At 32.4% G+C, this 9,636-nt stretch overlaps 2 protein-coding genes and 1 long non-coding RNA gene across 3 annotated transcripts in view; 1 reads left to right on the plus strand and 2 right to left on the minus strand.

The window, feature by feature from the left end:
* The window catches only part of LOC144547294 (nudix hydrolase 16, mitochondrial-like), an 82,028-nt gene extending 80,758 nt beyond the window's left edge, over positions 1-1,270 (plus strand). Inside the window, exon 5 of the transcript XR_013509065.1 lies at positions 1,257-1,270. The gene's annotated coding sequence lies outside the window, so the exon portion shown is untranslated. The remainder of the gene's footprint in view (positions 1-1,256) is intronic.
* Positions 1,271-2,465: 1,195 nt separating this feature from the next.
* On the minus strand, positions 2,466-3,387 carry LOC144547295 (uncharacterized). The gene is made up of 2 exons (XR_013509066.1): positions 3,243-3,387; positions 2,466-2,800 (listed from the first exon to the last, which is right to left on the minus strand). It is a non-coding gene; the product is annotated as an uncharacterized LOC144547295 (long non-coding RNA).
* A 432-nt stretch (positions 3,388-3,819) lies between these two features.
* On the minus strand, positions 3,820-8,548 carry AILP1 (aluminum induced protein with YGL and LRDR motifs). The gene is made up of 5 exons (XM_078295906.1): positions 8,080-8,548; positions 4,928-5,168; positions 4,706-4,826; positions 4,494-4,603; positions 3,820-4,171 (listed from the first exon to the last, which is right to left on the minus strand). The coding sequence occupies exons 1-5, from the start codon at positions 8,280-8,282 to the stop codon at positions 4,136-4,138; spliced, it is 711 nt and encodes a 236-aa protein (XP_078152032.1). The 5' UTR covers positions 8,283-8,548; the 3' UTR covers positions 3,820-4,135.
* Positions 8,549-9,636: the final 1,088 nt, after the last annotated feature.

Below are 9,636 nucleotides of genomic sequence, written 5' to 3' on the forward strand. Positions count from 1 at the left end.
CAATAGATCTCTTCTGAATATTTATTGCACAGTTTATATTATAAGTGAATCAATTTAATACACATTTTAACTCATGTTACAGAAAATTTAATTAAGTTTAAATTAGAGCAAAAAGTCCATGAAATTTTTTTGACTTTCCTTTTTAATGTGACAAACTGACAATAATAAAGGCAAAATTATTTTTTTGCCCGGCGGCAACTTAAGGACATTATATTCGAACTCAGTGTGCATCAAGAATCACACTATTGTGAAATAAACGAACTTTTTAAAGTGTGAATTATGTATAATATTTTTATTTTTTAATATTTCAATCAATATCTCACAGAAAAGGCCACTAGTATTAACACCACAGAAATGATATTTTTTATGGGGTTTGCATGATATAAAGCAGTAGTTGAAGCCATAATCTCGAACGACATAGGGAAGGTACCATCATTGCGTGGAGTGCGAGGTGTTATGTGCATAAGAACCATAGGGTGAGATTGGAGCATGTAACAAGGCAGGCTGTACATGTGGCGCATGACATGGCAAATTAACAGTGCCCAGTGGAACGGATTCGTGAGCAACAGCAGCTAGATCAAAGGTTCTTCAAGATACGAGGGTAACAGAAGCTTGGTTATCATGCGTCAAAGGGTTTTTACTTTTTAGGCAATGGAACAAGAACACGGATGAACAAGGAGTAGACAGCAGCTTTTGCTGGTAAAATTGAAACCAAGTCGAAGGAGCATGAGTGGTTCTCAGGTTACTGGTAAATGCCATGAGACTGTCAGAAAATTAGAGCAAAAGTTACGCATAGAGCCTCCATATTTTCAATTTTCAAGAAGTGAAAGGAGCAGGTAGTTTGTTAGTTTATTTATTTATTTTTTTTTGTTTCTCGGTTTTTATTTTCCAAAAGTAACGTCAGGTTTGTAGAATCTGTTTTAATTTCCTTATTTTGCTGGCATTGTAAACTCGTTCGGTATTTAATTAATATATCATACCTACGGATTTTCATAAAAAAAGACATATTAAATTTGGACAAAATTCTTACTGGACAACTGATTTTTATAGTTTTCACACTTGACAGAACAAACATAAAGTATGTCCATATTTATTATGACCAACGTGACATGTACAAATTTAAAATTAATTTAATTGGGTTATCACTTATTAGATATTAAGCACTTAAAAATTAAAATAAAGTCACAACATTTATCAGAAGCCTTACACACAAGAATCAAGACACTATTGCCTGACGGAACGCCAAAGGGTGGTAGTATTAAGTTTGATACAATTTGTAATAGAAAACTCAACCAAAAATTATTATCTCCACCTTCTATTAATTTCAAAGGAGCGCCACACTGCAACTACAATTTTTTTTGTTATTAATTTACTCCATTGAAACGATACTCTTTGGTAATTTTATCTTTGTTTTATTTGCTACCATGTACTTATTATAAAATCATTTATGTTAAATATAATTCTTACAGGAGAACAGGAAAAAAAAGAAGAAGCTACAATTAATAACATACTAATTAATGTGGATAGCCTGCTGGAATGGTCTGCAGTCCGTATTTTTTTTTTATTGTAATACTTATCACGATACTTTCGGATAAATTTTATTGTAATGCGTTATAGATGTTGTGTATATTTTTTCTGTATATGACCAGTACCAGTACTGGTATCAAGGCAAGTTTATATCAAGATCTGTATATGTTGCATGTGTTTCTTTTATTGCTAAAATAAAATTAAAAAAAAAACAAAAAACAAAATTTGGGTGTGCTGATATATGGCAAAAATAGAGAATGGATATACTCCATTTTGACATGCAGGACATTCTTTTTCGTGTGATTTTTTATTGTTACTATTTTCTTCTTTTTTTCATTGCTTTGTAATATCGCAGTAATTGACAACTCGTAGTTCAATTGCAAGTGCAAAATTAGGAACATTTTTTTACATCTCATATTAGTAGACTTCCATTTTCAGGTGGTTACTAAGTGATAATTAAATGCTTGAGTAGACTCTATTGGATCATATCAACAAGATTGATAATTGTTACCATAAGCAACTCGAAATCATGCATATAAAGATCTAACAGTAACAGTAACAATAGGAATTGAAATAAACCAAAACATAAGAACTAGAAATAGTACACAGAGAACTAGAACCAGTATCCTACTCCACTTACATAAAAGAGAACTAGAAATCTTAAATTAAAACCAGTCTAAAAATCACTGAGCAAACAGTACTGGTATTTCATTTCTACTGGTCCTGTTCACTTCTCATGGAGATAGCTGCATCAAGTGTATTTGCTAACCCCAACTCTGACATCATGAGTACTGGTACCGCTCCAATTACAATGGTACCGGTTTTTCTGGCCAGATTGGCAATGTCATGGGGCTGCTGCAATGTACCGGTACTGCTGTATTTACTTAGTAACGAGACAAATACAAAATAACAGCTTGTTAATAGATGTGATAATCTACTTAGTAACGAGACTAATTATGCACAAAAGCTTAAACCAAATCATACGTGGTACAAAACACTAATGCTAGTAGTTTAAAATCAAAAACAACATCAACGCTATAAATTTCTACAGCTACACACTAATTACATCGACACCTCTTGTCAATTCCTGAACACCGGTTTCTTTTACCCTGCTCGGCAGGCATCTGCGTACCATATCCTTTCTAATTGTTTCAGTTTGGAGGTCTTTACGGGCACCTGGCATGGGTACCTGAGTTGGCCGACAATCGGCTTGTGGTTCACGAAGCCCCATATGCCATGTGTACCCATTAAATAATCCAAATTCATATATTATCTGCACAACAAGAAAATGCAAATGGTACATTAAAATTAAACAATCATGGCAGTCAGATCAATTTCAGATTGGGATTAATACCAACATATGCATGCCAGATACCGAGTTATGAATTGATCCAGGGAATGTACCTTTACCTACATTAAAATTTCAAATTTTGAAATACAATTGATTGGATAATTAATAATTTTTTGGATATTATAATACCTTAAAATAATAAGCACAAATTTATCCTACCAGGTCAGTACCAAATCATCTATTTGCATGTATTGGCACAACAGTACTGGCAGTGAGAACTTTTCCAAACCTTAAAATTTGTTTTGAATCCTACTGAGGTTCACCTGATCTGTATTTTGCACGAATATTCTCCCGTATTAGAGTTTTTGCAAATTTAAAAAAAAGGCAAGGTCCTAAAAAGAAATTGTCCAACTGAGCAAGATACCTGAAGAAGGGGGGAGTCGAGTCGCACGAGGTTCGCACGCGACAGAGAGGGATGACTGATGAGGTGGAGAAGCGACACAAGGGCTGAAAATCTCACTGGGAGGAGGAAGGATCGCGATTAGGTGGGTTCGAAGTTCGAACGGGAGAAAAAGATAGCGCGTCTCCGTTAACTCTCTCAACGCCTAATCTCTAGCACGAATATTAAAGTCAATCAAACGGTGAAAAAAGAGAGAGCAATTAGTTGTCTTAACTACCGGTAGTTTCCAAGCCTTGTTCAAAAATAATAATAATAATAATAAGTTGGCCTTCGAAAATATTTTAGACACAGATATTTTTATCAAATCTTCCAACTTTAACTTAAAACAAATGTAAGTTGCTCCACAAAAAAATCTTTTAATCGTCGGACATCGAATCTCAATTTTTTCACGCAAAGACTCATTTTCATCTTTTAAACTTTTGAATATAGATAAAAATTAGTTCATGAACTTTTATTTGCAATTTTGCACCAATTGAAGGATTAAGTTGATAATTTGAGAGTAGTAATTTTCTTCTAACCTAAATTTTATTAGAAAAGAAAATTTCAGCTGGAAATGGATCTTATTTGCCAGGAAAACAATTTCAGCATCACATATACACCGATGAAAACCATTAATTAGCACAATAAGCTACATTGAAGCAAATATTATTCCTAGGAAAGACTAATTCAGCTAAAACAGTTCTGAAAAGCCCTTTTAGCATCTACAAAGGAAACAAGAGAGACATAACACACACCACACAAACACACAAAGATAACATGATATAAACAAGATGGATTTTCACATTCTTCGCCGCTCTTCTTTGAACAGTCTCATCGAGCTTCTCACAACTGTATGAGCAGTAAATTTGGCACCCTTTCTAATGTGATGCTGTAAGAACAGTAGATCCTTCCACCTGTGTATTACAATTTTGTAAATTAGGAGGCGGCAATTATTAATTTCCATAAAAGGAGGGCAAATCACATATTTAATTGTATCATTTTTTTTTTCTTTATGGTTTATGTTTTGATATCAACTCAACAATTACAAAAATATTATTATTAAACTATATATACATGAATTAACAGAACTAAATAATAAATATTGGCAGTCAAAATTAGTTTGGTTTGTTGTATTAAAAAAATGCCAGATCAACCAAAATTCATAGTTGCAACTTGATCTAGTTTTTGTCAAAAATGAATACTCGTTATGTTTTAATGATAAATTAAATTTATAACCTTGAAAGTAGCACCGCATATCTCTTCTTCCTTGGCAGGAACAGCAATCACCTTGTTCTTCGGTTTCTCATAGCATTTCAAACCTCCGAGAGCGTTAGAGTAGAAGCATCCTGCATAATTCAAAACAACCAAAAATCAATCCCCAGCACTAGATTGTATCACATATACTAACCAACTAAGAACATAATTACATTAAAAACTCTCTTTTATACCTTGCGGGAATGGTGCTAGTGATTTGCCGCATGATCCTTTCATCAATTCAATGTTCTCAGAGAATGCAACACAGCCATCAGAAGTGATTCCCCAGTACAATGGAACTCTTCCATCTGAATCCTAAAATTTGCAATCACACACACACACACACACAAATTAGCTCTTACTGCTCTCAAAATTAATATCACAGATCCTATTTGATATGAACGTATAGCACTTACAGAGGCGACAAGGAGAGAGTTGGTAGACTTGTCAAAAAGGACAAAGGCGTAGGAGCCGGTGAGGTGGCTAAGCATGAAGCTTGCCGGGTATGGGGCCCGGTCCCTAAGCGCCTTGTATGCCTCAATCACCAAAACAACCTCGTTAGCAGTCTTGGAGAGGCCGTATTGCTGCCTCAGGCTCCCCAGGTTTTCTAACACTCCCTCGAACATGCAAAATATGTCATCCTTAGCCGCAAACATTCTGCAATGACATTAATCAAAATTCAAGTCAAAAAATTTTAGTCGATATTGTTACTAGAAAAAACTAATAAGGCACCTATCTTGACTCAAACTACATATTAGGTTTTTTTTTTTATGGAAAAAGAATGGAGTTATAGATTCTCTCCACTTGCATATAGCTAATAACTGTATGTTTTTTTATAAAATAAATTGAGAGGGAATGACATCACTCCATAAATTCATTCAAGAAATTTATTTTTAAAATATCCCAATTTGTCCTCGAATGACATCTGATGAGCAACAGTACCTTCTCACTGATAGGGTCTGAAATGATAGCAGTTAGTGTATTCATAAACACTTATGTAGTAAAATAATCTAAAGCATGCTATCTTCAACAACTTGTAATAATCTAAGATGCTCAAAATCATGCAATGCCATAAACCAGTTTAGCATACAATTTAGTTTGGCACTTGACTTGTTAGCCACAGCGATAAAAACAACATCAGCACTTAATAAATTATAACAACTTGCTTTAAAAGAGGTACTACTGATCCTATAGATACAAATGATCTTATTATATATTCTTTATGTTACGTTGCTGTTGCAAAGTTTAACTTGAAATTCATATCTGATTGCAACTTAATTAAATAAAGCTTGTTATTATTTACAAGTTAGATTCTTGTGTTTAATTCCCACCTAAAGTTGTTGGGTACCTTTAAAAGCTCAAGAAATATATGGTCCAGTAAAATTATGGCCTTATGGGCCTTTACCCAAGCCGACAGGAAAACAGTACCTAACGTAAAGAATCCTGTTTCTCTGTATCTCTTACTTCATTATAAGCATGTAGCGGGTTACAAAACATAATTAGAAGGAAATAATTGTCCACTCATTGCAGATTATGAAGCAATTATATGCCACAGAACTAAAAATAAATATGGATTTACACGCTTAAGAGCTTGATTGCTTTGTTGTTTCACCTGTCCTGACTTCATGACTTGGATAGGATTACAGGATAAGGTAGATAGATTCGTCGAGTGGATAAGATCAAACTCTATAATAGTAATAATAATAATAATAATAATAATATTGGCAGTACTTATTGGAGGGCCCATACACCATACTAAGTCGCGTCAGTGACTCGGTGGTGTTTGCTTTTATGTTTATTGTTCATTTGTTCTCTGTCAAACAAGGGGCTGCTATAGTCCACCAATATCCTTCCCATGCCTTTATGAAATGTTTTTTTAATAAATTAACATAACTAGTGGCATTACTAGACTTTTTAATATTTTAAATTGTTTTTTTTTTCTTTATATGTTAATAGGCAATAATAGCACTATTCAGTGATTTAAGATTCCTAAGACAGCGCTATCTGGTGATTCAGAATCTTCAGATCAAATAATAAATTCAACCAAAAAAATCAAGGTGCAAAAAGCCAACAATAAATCATTGATTTTGATCGCACGGTAATAATTCACCACCTCACCATTATATATTACATATATATGGTTGTTGTGAGCCATAGAAATATAGAACCATCCATACATTTTTTTTTAATTATATATATTTTTTCCAGTTATTGAAAGATGAATAATTTGAAAAAATAAAGCATTTTCTTGCAACAGGTAGAAGCCGAGTTGTACATAAAAAAAATCTATCATGCATAATAGATAAATTAATCTTACATTTTTAATTAATTTAGTGTAAGTGAAACGTCAAATCAATGAGACAAATTATGTACCAATGATGTTCCTTTTATTTTATTTTTCTTCTAACAATTGGATCTGTGGGTGTGCAAACTAATGACTCTCTTGCCATTTCTTTTTTACCAAATGTCATTTTCTAGGTATCAATTTCAACACCACACCACCAATTAGACTCCAAACCCACTGGAATTGTTACTTCTTTTACTTTATGTGCATCATTTGATAGTAACCTTAAATTAAATAAATTAAATAAGATAGTGCAAGTTACTGTCAAACACGTCTTGATCTTTCACAAGATGCAGAAGAGACATATGGCAATTATTATTTTTTTTCTGGTGTATATAGTGTATGTACTACCTGACAATATTTTTCTTAGAAAAAAAATATATTTGTGTGGCTGAAATAAGTAAATGAATTGGTAGGAATTATTGTAAACAAAATTATATGACAAAAATTCAAAAAAAAAAAAAAAAAAAAAATCAAAACTAGAAGCTAGTGAGTCAAAGAAACTAGTGCATTCTCCTTGATCCAAACTAGTGCATTCTCCTTGGATCAAGGACAAAACTTCTATCTAGGAAATTGTAGAGATGCTGACGTTTAATTTGTCTTCATTATTAAATGCTTAAATTAATTTTGATCATTCAAATTTTTTAAATCTACTAAGATAAAAAAAATATTACAATAACAAGGTTATTCACTAAAGTTTATTAATTCTTAATTAACTAATAATTAGCGGACTCATACCTGGCCAGATCTTGTTCTGTTAATAATTGGGATATTAAAGTATAATTTTTTTTTCTAGTAACTTATATTACTTTCATTTAAATAAATAAATCTCATATAAAACCAATATGAACCACATGAAGCAACAAGGCTTAGTCTATATCAGCTAGGAGGAGATCACACTACAATTCACCTCAAGAAATATTGACTAACAAAATTAACTTTGGCATCTTAGATCCCTCTTAAAATTAAAAATAAATAAATAAAACCTGATGTGGACCAACATGCATGTTCTTAGGTCATCTGTCTTAATCAGAACTTATTACCAAACAAGGTTCATAAATGATTCTATAAAACGGAATGAATTAAATTTGCCATATTCTAACACAAGCTTCTCAAGTGCCAACAAATAAATAATTTAAGCATATGATCACTAGGCAACTTTACCAATAATAATTTCTCAAAAAATATAAAAAGAAATATAATTATGTTTAGAGGTTAATTAACCTGGGCCTGAATGGGGATTGGTTGACATGAGAGTACACGATGTGGCCGAAGGAGCCGAGCTGAATCGACACGGCCGGAGCGGCTGCCGCAAGAAATCGGTTCACCAGCTCGGAAGCACGCGTCTTAGGAGACGGGGTCCGGCTGCCGGCAGCAACCAACTCCTCTGGCACTTCAACCACCTCTCCACTGAAAACACCCAACATCTTGTTCTCTGATCAAATTTCTTTCAAAGGAGAGAAATTAATATGGGGAAAGGGGAAAGATGTTAGGGAAGAGTACAAGAGAAGAGAAGAGAAGTAAAAGGGTTTGTAACTTGTAACTTTAAGGTGTTGTGAAGTGAGGATTAAATTAATGGAATGGAGAGGTTAGAGAGGGATTGGAAATGGGGTTATATAGGCTTAGAGGAAGGGTAAACCCGGAATGGAAATGAGAAAAAAATCTGTGGGAACTGTTTTGTTTGGTGAAACTTTAATTTTATTTAATGGAAATATTTGGTGTCCCCTCTTGTTATCCAGTTGATTCTCCAACGGGACATTTTCATTTTAATTGGAAATGGAGGCGTGAAATTCAGTGTGTCGTGATTTTCAGTGTGGTGGCGTCAAAATTTTGTTGGCTAGTAGCCTAGTGACTTGTACAAATGGAGATCTCCATTTCTATCTCTTTATTTTTTTTTAAAAGAAAATTCTAATCATGATAACGACAACAATTTATTGTTTTATGCATAACCGTATATAATAATGTAATATTATATATTTTTAAATATGAATTTGGACACATTTTTTCGGTCCATTGCTTTGAATAATCTTTTGTGAAAAAAATATTAACAGGGATGCAATTTTATTAAAAACAACGAGCTGCTGTAAATTTTATCAACAAATTAAATAGCCTAATTTCGTCCATATCTTCATAAAATTTCGAAGGTGCATATTTTTTTCTTTTTAAATTTAAATGTCATATTTACCTTTCTAAATCATAAAAATTCTTACATTTATTTTAATCCATTATATCTTTTTTTATTAAATCTATCAAAGGTGAGAAAATTTTGGAAAAAAAATCTTTTTGGCTAGTTTTTTTTTTCTCCTGAGAGAAGAGAAAAGGTGTACAATAATCGGTAATTATTAAACTAAAAATTGTAACTCGAGTTAAATAGAGTTCAACTACTGTTCACTTATTAATGTCTAAAAATTGCAAACAAGTTGGGTATATATGATATTTTATACTATTTATTTTGTAAAATCAGCGTTTTTTTTTATATTTTTGAAGAATAAATTTGATACTTATAATTAGAGAAAATATAGAATTTAATAGTTTTAGGATGAAGAAATTATGCCACAAAATTGTAAGAATTGTTTTTTTTTTGTATAGAATATATAGTCATTAATTTTGTTTAATGATGTAATACATATCATATATCGAATACCGTGTACTATAATATTGAGTCACGTATCTGCCACAAAAAAATGACAGTGGCCTGCCATAATTTCATAAACCATCCAATAAGAAACAACAAAATTCATATTATATCCTCATTTTAATAAAAATATAATAAGCTATCAA

This window comes from Carex rostrata, chromosome 31 (genome assembly GCF_964058835.1).
Source record: "Carex rostrata chromosome 31, lpCarRost1.2, whole genome shotgun sequence".
In the NCBI taxonomy this organism is placed as follows: domain Eukaryota; kingdom Viridiplantae; phylum Streptophyta; class Magnoliopsida; order Poales; family Cyperaceae; genus Carex; species Carex rostrata.

Bases quoted from the DNA above. Each gene is read 5' to 3' on its own strand.
- AILP1 (XM_078295906.1), bottom strand. From the start codon at position 8,282: ATGTTGGGTGTTTTCAGTGGAGAGGTGGTTGAAGTGCCAGAGGAGTTG. The intron at 4,604-4,705 runs GTATAAAAGAGA...TGAATTATGCAG, and splicing joins ACTAGCACCATTCCCGCAAG to GATGCTTCTACTCTAACGCT. The intron at 4,172-4,493 runs GTTATAAATTTA...TGTAATACACAG, and splicing joins TATGCGGTGCTACTTTCAAG to GTGGAAGGATCTACTGTTCT.